General features: G+C 42.5%; 1 protein-coding gene across 8 annotated transcripts in view; it reads left to right on the top strand.

Moving 5' to 3' along the window:
• LOC145343219 (soluble lamin-associated protein of 75 kDa-like) overlaps positions 1 to 14,266 on the top strand; it is a 93,112-nt gene that overhangs the window by 70,713 nt on the left and 8,133 nt on the right. For all 8 annotated transcript variants that reach the window (XR_013886691.1, XM_080189280.1, XM_080189279.1 and 5 more), the window contains 2 exons: positions 385 to 1,050; positions 7,357 to 7,923. Coding sequence is in view for 7 of the 8 variants with exons in the window: in XM_080189280.1 (XP_080045406.1) it covers positions 385 to 1,050; positions 7,357 to 7,923 (1,233 nt within the window). In the remaining variant the exon portion in view is untranslated. The remainder of the gene's footprint in view (positions 1 to 384; positions 1,051 to 7,356; positions 7,924 to 14,266) is intronic.

Below are 14,266 nucleotides of genomic sequence, written 5' to 3'. Positions count from 1 at the left end.
CTACTCCTGCACTAACTACGAATGTTGAGCGAAGGCAGAACTGACGAGAGGCCAGGCATGATTGATCTCTGCTAAACTTCAGACTCTGTTATGCTCCATCTTCATCTGTTTTTAGGACATTGAAGTTCTACGCTAGAAGTTCCTATTATACTGCCCTTTGGGCGAAGTTCAAACTCTTGTCGATTTTATAGAAATGCTTTCAAATATTCTTCTGCCTGTGTTGGTAATTTGGTATTATTCAGGTTGCAGTGAATGAGAAAGTAAACCACACTAGATGGTCTCAAATAATGTACAAACTTGCACTCCTCATTCTGCAAAGTCAATATTTCTGTGGTGAATTTCAAAGTAAGGGTGGACTAATTTATTATCTGTTTTTAAATTTAGGGTAAGGAATCTTCATCTGAAACAATTCCAGAACCAGTAAACTGTGAAATGACAGAGCAGAGTGTTCAGGACTCAACTAAAGCTGCGGAGGTGATTCCCGAGGACTCGACCATGGCTGAGGAGGGGATTCCCGAGGACTCAGCTAAGGCTGTGGAAGGAGTTCCTGAGGACTCAACCAAGGCTGCAGAGGAGATTTTTGAGTACTCAACCAAGGCTGCAGAGGAGATTTCTGAGGACTCAACCAAGGCTGCAGAGGACATTTCTGAGGACTCAACCAAGGTTGAGGAGGTTATTCCCGAACACTCAACCAAGGCTGCAGAGGAGATTCCCGAGGACTCGACCAATGCTGAGGAGGTTATTCCTGAACCCTCTGACAAGGCTGAGGAGGGGATTGCCGAGGACTCAGACAAGGCTGAGGAGGAAATTCCTCATGAGTCATTAAAGACTGAAGAGGAGGTTACTTCCGATTCGACAAAGCCTGGGAAAGAAATTGCTCAAGATACAATGAGGGATAAAGAAGTAGTAGTTCAGGATTCAACAGGAGTGGATGAGGAAGTGAATGAATCTGTGAACGGAACACCTGTTGATCAGTTGGAGAATGAGCCTGAAGAACCCAAGTCTTTAGGAGAATTGAAAGATTGCGGTGAAGGCAACATGGTGGAAAAGGTATTTGAAATCCCTCCATTTTTCTTTCCTATCCCCATTTGGATTCATTAATCAACTGCAACCTCAAAGATGAATGAGTAGAGCAGCAGTTCTTGACTCTACTGTTAATTAGATGGATTGAAAAGAAACGTGTTTACTGGATCGTAGAACATAAAACACTACAGCACAAACAGGCCCTTTGGCCCACAAGTTGTGCCGATCACATCTATACCTACCAAGCCATAGAACTATCTGTAACTTCCAATGCCATTAGATCCCATATACTCATCCAGAAGTCTTTTAAAAGACCCCAGCGAGTTCGCCTCTACCACCACCGACGGCAGCCAATTCCACTCACTCACCACCCTCTGAGTGAAAAACTTTCCCCTAACATCTCCTCTGTACTTGCTTCCCAGCACCTTAAACCTGTGTCCTCTCGTAGCGACCATTTCAGCCCTGGGAAATAGCCTCCGAGAATTCACCCTATCTATTCCTCTCAACATTTTATAAACCTCGATCAGGTCGCCTCTCAATCTTCGCCTCTCCAGGGAGAAGGGACCTAGCTCCCTCAACCTATCTTCATAAGGCATGCCTCCCAATCCAGGTAACATCCTTGTAAATCTCCTCTGCACCTTCTCAATAGCTTCCACATCCTTCCTGTAGTGAGGCGACCAGAACCGCGCACAGTACTCCAAGTGGGGTCTGACAAGGGTCCTATAAAGTTGCAGCGTTACCTCCCAACTCCTAAACTCAATCCCACGATTAACGAAGGCCAGTACACCATATGCCTTCTTGACCACATCCTCCACCTGCGAGGCCGATTTAAGAGTCCTATGGACCCGGACCCCAAGATCCTTCTGCTGTTCAACCCAGCTAAGACTCCTACCCTTGATATTGTACTCCTGCATCCCGTTGGTCCTGCCAAAATGGACCACTACACATTTATCCGCGTTGAAGTCCATCTGTCACTTCTCTGCCCAGTCTTGCATCCAATCTATATCATGTATGTGATAACTTTTCTTTCCCTCCGGTATGATGGTCAAATTCAGTTCCCTTTTAAAAAGTACTCATGCTGCACAGTCTGGGGGTCTTGTGGCGCTGTGGGTAAGGTACCTTCCCCTGATCCAGGAACTCCAGGTTCCAGTCCCACCTCAGGACTTGATGGCCAAGGAATGTGCATTCATGATGTGGTAAAACAAGTTGGGTGTGTCAACCTGCAAATCCTTCCGATACGCCAATGGCTGGCAGTAAGAACAAGAGAGACTCCTGGTCAGCCATACTTGATCTGGAGTGGCGCCCCTTAAACTATGGACTAGCAATCTGTTCCAGGAAATACTGGCTAGATGAAAGTCTGCCTTAATGCAGCACTAGTTGTGTGATGAGAATTGGAATGGAATGCTGCATAGTGGCAAATCTCATCTACGTATCTTACCTCCTCTAATAAAGATTCCAAGTTAATTTTCACTATAACTCCTCAAAAGGGCTTTTTACTCATAGAACATAGAATATTACAGCGCAGTACAGGCCCTTCGGCCCTCAATATTGCGCCAACCAGTGGAACCAATCTAATGACCCTCTAACCTAAACTATTCCAATGTTGTCCATATGCCTATCCACTGGCCATTTGAATGCCCTTAAAGTTGGCGAGTCTACACTGCTGCAGGCAGGGCATTCCACGCCCTTACTACCCTCTGAGTAAAGAACCTACCTCTGACATCCGTCCTATAATTACCACCCCTTAATTTAAAGCTATGTCCCCTTGTGTTAGCCATCACCATCCGAGGTAAAAGGCTCTCACTGTCCACCCTATCCAATCCTTTGATCATCTTGTATGCCTCAATCAGGTCACCTCGTAACCTTCTTCTCTCCAATGAAAATAACCTTAAGTCCCTCAGCCTTTCCTCATAAGACCTTCCCACCATACCAGGCAACATCCTAGTAAACCTCCTCTGCACCCTTTCCAATGCCTCCACATCTTTCTTATAATGTGGCGACCAGAACTCCAAGTGCGGCCGCACCAGAGTTTTGCACAGTTGTAACATGACCTCATGGCTCCGAAATTCAATCCCTCTACCAATAAAAGCTAACACACCGTACGCCTCCTTAACAATCTTACCAACCTGGGTGCCAACTTTCCGGGAGCTATGCACACGTACCCCGAGATCTCTCTGCTCGTCAACACTACTAAGAGTCCTTCCATTAGCCATATATTCTGTACTCCTGTTACTCTTACCAAAGTGAATCACCTCACACTTTTCCGTATTAAACTCCATCTGCCACCTCTCGGCCCAGCTCTGCAGCTTATCTATGTCCTTCTGCAAACTGTAACATCCATCCTCACTGTCTACAACTCCTCCAACTTTGGTGTCGTCAGCAAATTTACTAATCCATCCTTCTACACCCTCATCTAGGTCATTTATAAAAATGACAAACAGCAGTGGCGCCAAAACAGATCCCTGAGGTACACCACTTGTAACTGAACTCCAGGTTGAATGTTGCCCATCAACCACCACCCCTGTCTTCTATCAGCTAGCCAATTCCTGATCCAAACTGCTAAATCACCCTCAATCCCATGCATCTGCATTTTCTGCAGTAGCCTACCATGGGGAACCTTATCAAACGCTTTGCTAAAATCCATATACACCCCATCAACTGCCTTACCCTTATCCACCTCTTTGGTCACCTTTTCAAAAAACTCGATAAGGTTTGTGAGGCACGACCTACCCTTCACAAAACCGTGTTGACTATCCCTAATCAATTTATTTCCCTCTAGATGATTATAAATCCTATCCCCTATAATTCTTTCCAAAACTTTGCCCACAACAGAAGTAAGGCTCACCAGTCTATAATTCCCAGGATGGTCTCCACTCCCCTTCTTGAACACAGGGACAACATTTGCTATCCTCCAGTCTTCCGGCACTACACCTGAAGTCAATGACGACATGAAGATCAAAGCCAAAGGCTCTGCAATCTCCTCCCTAGCCTCCCAGAGAATCCTAGGGTAAATCCCATCCGGCCTGGGGGACTTATCTATTTTCACACTCTCAAGAATTGCCAACACCTCCTCCTTATGTACCTCAATCCCGTCTAGTCTACTATCTGGTATCGCAGTATTCTCCTCGACTACACTGACTTTTTCCTGTGTGAATACTGACGAAAAATACTCATTCAGTGCTTCTCCTATCTCTTCAGGCTCCACGTACAACTTCCCACTGCTGTCTCTGACTGGCCCTAATCTTGCCCTAACCAATCTTTTATTCTTGACATACCTGTAGAAAGCTTTAGGATTTTCCTTGATCCTATCCTCCAAAGTCTTCTCATGTCCTCTTCTAGCTCTTCTTAACTCTCTCTTTAGCTCCTTCCTGGCTAATTTATAACTCTCCAGTGCCCTAACTGAGCCTTCATGTCTCATCTTTACATAAGCCTCCTTCTTCCTCTTCACCAGAGATTCAACTTCCTTAGTACACCATGGTTCCCTCGCTCGACCACTTCCTCCCTGCCTGACAGGTACATATTTATCAAGGATTCGCAGAAGCTGCTCCTTGAATAAGTTCCACATTTCAGATGTTCCCAGCCCCTGCAATTTCCTACTCCACCTTATGTATCCTAAATCTCTCCTAATAGCTTCATAATTACCTTTCTCCCAGCTGTAACTTCTGCCCTTTGGTATATGCCTATCCCTTTCCATCACTAAGGTAAACGTAACCGAATTGTGGTCACTATCACCAAAGTGCTCACCTGCCTTCAAGTCTAACACCTGGTCTGGTTCATTACCCAGTACCAAATCCAATGTAGCCTCACCTCTTGTTGGCCTATCTACATACTGTGTCATGAAACCTTCCTGCACACATTGGACAAAAACTGACCCCTCTAACATGCTCGAACTATAGCTTTTCCAATCGATATTTGTAAAGTTAAAGTCCCCCATAACAACTACCCTGTTACTTTCGCACCTATCCAGGATCATCTTTGCAATCCTTTCCTCTACATCTCTGGAACTTTTTGGAGGCCTATAAAAAAACTCCCAACAGGGTGATCTCTCCTTTCCTGTTTCTAATCTCAGCCCATACTACATCAATAGACAAGTTCACATCAAACGTCCTTTCTGCCACTGTAATATTGTCCTTGACTAACAGTGTCAAGCCTCCCCCTCTTCTACCACCTTCTCTGCTCTGACTGAAACATTTGAATCCCGGAACCTGCAACAACCATTCCTGTCCCTGCTCTATCCATGTCTCTGAAATGGCCACAACATCGAAGTCCCAGGCACCAGTCCAGGCTGCAAGTTCGTCCACCTTATTGCATATGCTCCTCGCATTAAAGTATATGCATTTCAAACCATCCTCCCGCTTGCCAATACACTGCTGTGACCTAGAAACCTTATCCATGACCTCCCTATTCTCATCCTCCTGTACATTGGAGCTACAATTCAGGTTCCCATCCCCCCCCTCTGAATCAGTTTAAACCCCCCTGAATAGCAGTGGCAAATTTTCCCCCCCCAAGATATTAGTACCCCTCTGGTTCAGGTGCAGACCATCCCTCTTGTAGAGGTCCCACCTACCCCAGAATGAGCCCCAATTGTCCAAGTATCTGAACCCTTCCCTCCTGTACCATCCCTTTAGCCATGAGTTCAAATGTTCTCTCTCTATAACCTATAACTTGATAACCTATACACATGTTCTACTAGAACAAATTACTTATCTCAATCTTTTGATTTGTTTAATATTTTCAAACATCATGCAGGGGAAACAGGTATAGCCATTTCTTCATCCACACTGTAGAATAACTATCATGACTCCCTTCAATCCCACTGAAAAGCCTGTTTTGATTTATAGATGTCTGTCCGGTGGCTACTGTAATAATAGTAGCACTGTAATAGTAAGTCTAATATAGTGAATGTCTGTAAAATATATCTGACATTTTACTTGTCTCATGGATAAGATCCCTGTGTAGAAACATAGGACTTCAGAGCTGGAGTAGGCCATTCTGCCCTTTGAGCTTGCTCTGCCGTTCGGTTAGATCAGTGGCGGATCTGGTTATGGTCTCAACTCCACTTTATTTTTCCAGGCATTATGTCCAATGAGTGGTAGATAAATTTCCCCTTAGATGTTTATCAATGGGTTTCTTGCTCACCCTTTGAAGCTCGAGTTTTATTTTGTTTAAGTAGTGTCATGGACTGATTCCCTCTGACATCTTCCTTTTGAGCTGTGAGCAAATACTTGGCATCTAAATGATTGATCTACAACGAGCTGATGTAGACTTGATGGGCTGAATGGCAGGTTTTCTGTACAAATAACTCTATGACTATGATTGCATGTTACTGGATAATTAGCATGTGAAGAATTGCAGATTTGAACCTGTTTGAATGCCTCCTGTGGTCCTCTAATGTACTTTTAGTTAAAATATTTTAACTTTCTATCATGCATCACAATCTTCAAACTGGTGCTGTAGGTACTGCAGCTCACATGTTTGAGTGGCATGTTTTCTGTATCATTAGTATCGGTGAGCCTTAGCTCCATAATTGAAGTGGATGATAATCCAGGACCTGATGATTTAGTTTGGTCTCCGTCTACTTGAGAATGAAACAAATAGGAACTGGAGTGGGTCAGTTAGCTCCTTGAATGTGTTCGGTCATTCCTGTCTGATCATGCTTTGACTCAATTCACTTTTTTTTGCTTCATTAACCTTTTGATGCCTTCACCTTTTTTTAAAAAAAATTAGATTTCAGTCTCAAATATTAACTGATTTTGACATCTTTTGTGGTCCTTAAAAACCCTTATTGTCTCTCAACTTTCTAAATTCAAGGGTGCACCAATCAAATACAACCCAAGCTTATACTTCAGCGTCTTAAGACCTGGTATACCGAGTGAATTTGCACTCCCATCATCACCACCCACCCCCGCCATCTCCCTTTTTGGCCTTTTCCCGAAGCTTGGTGTCCAAAACTGAATGCAGTGTGGGAGTTAACAACTGCTTTGTACAATTGAAATGTCACATCCTTATCCAATCACCTTGAAGCAAAGGCCAATGTTTCATTATCGTTCTGATTACAATTTATACTTGTGTCCTTGATTTTGGTGACCTATACATAGTCACCCAATTAACCTGCTCCTCTGATATACTAATAGCAAAGTTCCATTCCTTTCAACAGAATATAGCAAAATGAAGTCATTTTGAAAAGTTGGAGAATAGGCTGTGTTATAGATTTTAACTTTTGATTCTAACCAAATACACTCGGAATTCATTTGTGTCTAAAGCGCCCCTTTTGGTTGACATTTAGACAATGCCAAGACAACTTGCTAAGGCAGTTTTTATTTTTCTGTTCAGGATGCAGAGCTTGAAGAGGAAAATGCTGAAGAGGTTCCTGCACAGAATGAAGGCAAAGAGTCTGAACCAGTGCAGGGTCTAGTAGTTAACAGCAGCCCTTCCAACCACCATGCAGCTGCTCCAAATAAGGCTGCATTAGCTGAAAGCAGGGAATCGCCTGATGTACAGGCTAATGCAAAACCATCTAATAATGGCCACGTTACAGTTAATGAGGAAGTACCTCAACCTGATGCTTTGGAGGGTGAGGGCATTTCTGGTGACCTTTCAAAGACTGCATCAGAGCAACGTGAAGGTGAGCCGGGGGAGTCCAACGCCCCAATGGACCTCAGTTTGGGTCCCTTACTTGTGATTGAACTGGAGGATGTTTCATTGAAGCAGGTTTCTACTGTACAGCAGTCAGGAGATGAAATCAAAGAGTCTGATGATCTGAAAGATCAGTCATCGCCTGCTGAGAAGGTGGCTGACAGCAGCTCGGAAGAGATGGAAACGGAAGTACCAGTTGTGGACAGGAGAAATCTGAGAAGGAAAGTCAAGGGAAATAAAGGACCTCCCAAGAAACGAAGCAAGGTAGCAGCTTAAGTCCAAGTTACACTGTACCTGTGTAACTCATTATAGCCCACTGTGTTACAGGAGATCCAAAATGACTGTAATGTTGTTTACTGAAAATTGAACCTAGTCAGTATTTGGGGAACTAATTTATTGCTGTAGCCTCAGTGCTGTATTGTACGAAAGCCTGATTTTTGCAAGCCCTATTTTCCTGTATTCCATTAACAGACTGTAGCATTTATCATTTCACAACACTACTAAATATAAATCCAATTCTAAATTGTTGATGTGTGTTACATCTGCAGGTTTTAAAAATGAGAAAAGTCCATACCTGTGAGAAGTTATTTTACAAACATCAGATCTTATTAGTTTTGGAATGTAGCTAAAGAACACACTGATCCTACAAATGTTTAGTTTGGTAATGTATTACAGGAGAGTGACCTCATAAGAGCAATTTAATAGCAACTGGATTGTAGTTTTTTTTTGTTCTTTCAGTTTTGGGATTGTTTTAAAGCTCCCTTGATAGAAATATTTTGATACTGCACCTGAAATGTAGGCTGTTAATCTGCAAATTTTCAGTTTTAATTCAGTGATGTTTAGTGATCCAAAGAACAACTATAGAGTTGCTAGCCCGCTTGGTTCATCAGAAGTAATAGAATTAGACCCGTACAATACGGTACTTTGGTATGTCTCCTGTGAGTTCAAACAGGGTAGTCCGGGTGCCGAGATATTCCAACCCTTCCAGTTGTTGTAGTTAGCGCTTGTTCTTGGATATTTAATGTCTAATGTTAAACTAAACTTATAATTTAATGTCTTTGTTCACGTATAGAATCAAAGCATGGAGGAGGCAGTCAGTTGTGAGGGACTTCAGACTATTAAGTAGCTGGCAGAACCTGCTCAATGACAAGATTTGTTACTAAGAGTTTATTTGATCAAACAAATTCACAATGTTAGGCACAGTTTTACTGGTGGAAATCTGTGTTGCAGAATGCTTAAAATTTCCACATTCTGAAATACGATGCTAAGAATGTCTTTTTAGTCAAACACTGAATTTTTTTTTGTCATGGAAGCACAACCACTGAATGAGAGAATTCATACTTTTTACATTGTTATATAGTGTTCTAAGAGAAAATGCTTTTGTGGAGTCTTGAGTGCGATGAAACACTATAATAATCTAAACTAAAAATACAGATTGGTACACACTTATTGTAACTGGAGCTGCTCACCTTTTCCCTACAGTGCTATTTCACATTGTTGTAAGGGTTGATAATGGGTTCAACTGCATTTTGTTGTGGTTGCGTTTTCCAATCTGTTATGGTTTTACAGCTGTAGAGTTTTCAATACTGTCCTAATATCTGCTTTTTACTTGTTTCATCAGAAAATGCAAAACTATTCAATTCTGTCTCTACTTTTTCTAATTTCACAGTTCTAGGCTTCTTGTCATTTTAACAGTGAGTCTAGGGAGGGAATGTTGAAATCTTTTAATACATTCTGCTATTTGAGATAACCTTTATGTATTTAGTAATTTACATTGGCACTAGAATGTTAGAAGTTTTTTGTGTATGATGCATAGTTTTTATAGTGAATGTCTGTCGTAATAAAAGAATAATGGTTTTTCTTGCTGGACGTTGTCAAATTGTGCTGATTTGCTGACATGAGCAAGATTACATTTGAGTCAACTCGCCTGACCTGCATGTTTGTCCAAATTGCCAAATCTGTCTGTCCAAATTTAATGAATTCTCTTTTGTTGCATTGCCTCACAACAAATACTCTGTTTATCACACTGCATACGAGGGACAATTTCTTGATAAGTTCATTTGATCAAAAATGCAGAATAATTTTGATGAGGAGAATTGTGCCTATATTAGAGAATATTCCTTGATCCATATATGCTGAGTCAGAAAGTAGGCCAAGAGCATCATTAACTGCATCTTTAAAATTCTAATCCTCCTTTAAATCTCTTCAGTGCTTCACCCTGTCCAACATTTAGGAGGTTGATTTTGCCTCGGGACTGCTTCCACTTTGACATTATAACTTCAGGGCAAATCCACTTTTTCTTCAAAATGCTCAGTTCATTGCCCTCCTATACTCCCTCCCTTTATCCCTGCCTGTATTCACAGTCATCACCTTGACCTTTCCATTTCTCGTAGCCTCACTATTCCCAGTGTATCATTTTTTTTTTGGAAACCCCTCGTTCTTCAGAACTTTAAGGCTCAGAGTCTGAAAAATATGATGAACTTCTACCCCATCCCACCCCACTATTGGAAGGTGTATGCTCTGGAATTCAATTTCCCCACCCCATCCTTCAGCTTTCTGCTCTCTCCCCGATAGATCAGTGGGCATTTTTCTCCTGTGTGAAGCTCCGCTTTTAGCCTATGGCTGAAATGTTGTGAAGTTGCAGTTGGTGTAAGTGGTGCTCACAGGTTGGTACCATTTATCAGCAAGGATATAACTTAAGAACATAGGAGTAGGCCATCTAGCCCTTCGAGCCTGCCCCGCCATTCAATAAGATCATGGCTGATCTGAAGTGGATCAATTCCACTTTCCTGCTTTCTCCCCATAACCCTTAATTCCCTTGTCTGTCAGAAACCTATCTACCTGTGACTTAAATATATTCAATGAGGTAGTCTCCACCACTTCAATGAGCAAAGAATTCCAGAGATTCACCACCCTCTGAGTGAAGAAGTTCCTCCTCAACTCTGTTCTAAACTGCCCCCGCACCCCCCCCCCGCCCCCCTATTTTGAGGCTGTGCCCTCTAGTTCTGTTTTCCTTTCTAAGCGGAAAGAATCTCTCTACCTCTACCCTATCTAGTCCCTTCATTATCTTGTAAGTCTCTAAGATCCTCCCCCCTCAGCCTTCTAAACTCTAACGAGTACAGGCCCAGTCTATTCAATCTCTCCTCATAAGCTAACCCCCTCATCTCTGGTATCAGCCTGGTGAACCTTCTCTGTACTCCCTCCAAGGCTAATATATCCTTTAGCAAATAAGGGGACCAAAACTGCATACACTACTCCAGCTGCGGCCTCACCAGTGCCTTGTACAGTTGCAGCAAGACCTCCCTGCTTTATATATTCTATCCCCCTCACTATAAAGGCCAGCATACCATTCGCTTTCTTGATCACCTGCTGCACCTGCAGACTGAGTTTTTGCGATTTGTGCACAAGGACCCCCAGGTCCCTCTGCACCGTAGCATGCTGCAGCTTTTCGCCCTTTAAATAATAATCCCTCCTACTATTATTTCTGCCAAAGTGGATAACCTCACATTTGCTAACATTATACTCCATCTGCCAGGTCCTCGCCCACTCACTCAGCCTATCCAGATCTCTCTGCAGACTTTACGTGCCTCCCACGCAATTCGTTTTTCCACTCGTCATCAGCAAATTTTGTTACCCTACACTCAGCCTTCTCCTCCAGATCGTCTATGTAAATGGTAAACAGTTGAGGCCCCAGCACCGATCCCTGCGGCACTCCACTAGTCACCAACTGCCAACCAGAAAAGCATCCAAAAAATTCTACATCAGGGATGAGTTTATCCGAGGGAATAATCCAAACTGAGTTTAGAAGGATGAGAGGGGATCTGATCGAGGTATATAGAATCCTAAAGAAAGGAATTGATAAGAGTAAATGTTTCCTTCTATGCGGCAATCTCGAACTAGAGGTCACAGATTGAGAGGTGGTAGATTTAAAATTGAGATGAGGAGGAACTACTTCTTCCAGAAGGTGGTGACTTAGTACAGAGGAGTCTATAGGGCAGTAAGTTCCACTAAGTCATTAAATAGTTGTAAGGAGATAGACATATTTCTAATAAAAGGTAAAAGAGAGGTGGATTTGAGACCATGGAGAGATCATCTATGATCTGATTAAATGGCAGAGCAGGCTTGAAGGGTTGAATTTGCCTACTTCTGCTCCTAATTCCTATGTTCCTAATGTAAATTGACACACAAAGGGAGTACTGAGTAGACGCTGCATTGTTTGAGATACTATCCTTCAAAGAACATTAAATATTCATGACAACTGTATGAAGAGGAGGAATATCTTACCAACATTTTTCTCTCGATCAATACCACCAAGAGAATAGATTACCTAATAATTTGACTCATGGGATGCACAACTTGGAATGATTGTTTTGTTTGCATATCACTGTTCTTCATTGTGTGGAGCATCTTGACATGCTGAGATGCTAAAACGCTGCACATAATTCCAATAAATATAGCCAAGGCTGAACATTTTAGGAGGTGGATTGCTTCCACTTTGACATTATAACTTAAGGGCAAATCCACTTTATTCAAAATGCTGAGTTCATTGCCCTCCTATACTCCCTCCCTTTTATCCCTATCTGTATTCACAGTCACCACCTTGACCTTTCCATTTCTCATAGCCTCACTATTCCCAGTGTATCATTTGCAGATAAGGAGCTGTGTCTGACCCTTGTATCATTCTCCACCCACATCCTCCTCCCCATTCTCAGTCTTACTTCCTCTGTCTGCCCTGAGAAAAATACTTTGTCAACATGCATTTAGAACTGCACTGTCAAAACCCAACTGTCTAATCTTTGGTTGCCTATTCACAACATTTATGTAGCAACTGCTCACTTCCAGATTCTGTAACGTTCAAGAGGCAGCTGGATAGATACATAAATAGGCAGGGAATAGAAGGATATGGACCGTGTAGAGGCAAGAAAATATTAGATTAGATGGGCATCTGTATTGGCACAGACTTAGTGGGCCAAGGGCCGGTTTCTGTGTTGTTTGTGGACAAGATGAGCTCAGAGAGGGGAGCTGAGCGAGAAAAACTTGAGAACGATATAAGTTTGGACTGGGGAACCTTGACCTGGTGGACTGGGAGAAGGAAGTGGCAGAGGCAGCTGATCAGAGGGTCTCAATCTTAGTGGCAAATAAGTCCACAAAACAATCTTTTGGTGCCATAGTCCTCACTAAAACCATTGGTGTCTTTCACTCTGGCCAGTCCCCTAATTCTAAAGAATACAGCCTGGAATGAATATGGAGGCCAACTGGTTTTACAATTCACCACCAGATCTGGCATGCTCAGCTAACACACCGTTCAATTTCCCAACATCACTTTGTTCATCTGAACATTCATTCATTAAAAATTACATATAAAAAGAAAATGACTCTTTCACAGAAGTCTAATTTAATTAAAATGTATTAAAAATGATTCCAATGCATTGAAATGATCAGTCATTCAATCCCATCTTGTGTATATCCTCATCCATTCATCAAATTCAAGTTCTATAGAGAAGGGCACAAATGTGTTCTGCATCTGAGGGTTTGTAGTATTTGAACATATCCAACAGTAAATCTGAGACATGGGATGATTCTCACTGTTTATGATGCTTTAGTTTTATCATAAAATCTGCTTGAGGAATTATCAAGAATGATCTGCTTTGTAGTACCCTTCCTGCTCTCTTCAGCCAACACTTGTGTCTGTAGGAATCATCCTAAATTGCAAAGGTAATTTCTGGCTCATTTACTCTTGCAAACCCATCTTCTTAAAGCCCTTTTCTTTGACTGCTTTGTCCTTTTCTCCAACAAGTGAGGAGCTTGTGGACTTATTTGTCACTAAGATTGAGACCCTTTGATCAATTGCCTCTGCCACTTCCTTCCCCTAGTGCACCAGGTCAAGTTACCCCAGCCTAGCCTAGCCTGAACTTGTATTGTTCTCATGTTTCTCTCCATCTCCCCTCTCTGAGCTCATCTTGTTCACAAAGAACAGTACAGCACAGGAATTGGCTCTTCAGCCCATTAAGTCTGTGCTGACACAGATGCCTGTCTAATCTCTTTTTTTTGTCTCTATGGGGTCTGTATTCCTCTATTCCCTGCCTATTCATGTATCTATCCAGATGCCTCTTGAATGTTGTTATAGAATCTGCTTCCACCACCACCTCCAGCGGCACGTTCCAGGCATTCCACCCTGTGTATGAAAAACTTGCCCCTTACATCTCTTTTTTAAGCCCCCCACCCCCCCCACCCCCCCGCCTCTCCTGTGAGGAGAGATTGAAGATTGGTGGTGATCTAGAACCAAGGGACAGTTTCAAAGTAAGGGTGGGCCATTTAAGACTGTGATTAAGAGGAATTTCTTCATTCAGAGGGTAGTGAATCTTTGGAATTCTCTATCCCCAGAGGACAGTGGAGGCTCAGTCATTGAGTACGTTCAAGACAAATTGATACATTTCTAGACACTAAGGATACCGAGGTACATGGGGATACTGCAGGAGAACAACATGGAGCTAAATAACTATGATCTAGTTGAATCAACAGGCTTGAGGGACAGGTAATGCTAGAATCCCAACTCGGCAAATGGTGACATTTGAATTCAACAAAAATCTGGAATTAAAACCCATGA

This window comes from Carcharhinus amblyrhynchos, chromosome 5 (assembly GCF_965287045.1).
Source record: "Carcharhinus amblyrhynchos chromosome 5, sCarAmb.v2.hapA, whole genome shotgun sequence".
In the NCBI taxonomy this organism is placed as follows: Eukaryota; Metazoa; Chordata; class Chondrichthyes; order Carcharhiniformes; family Carcharhinidae; genus Carcharhinus; species Carcharhinus amblyrhynchos.
Note: the sequence above shows the minus strand (reverse complement) of the source record. Positions and strands in the feature narration are given on the sequence as shown.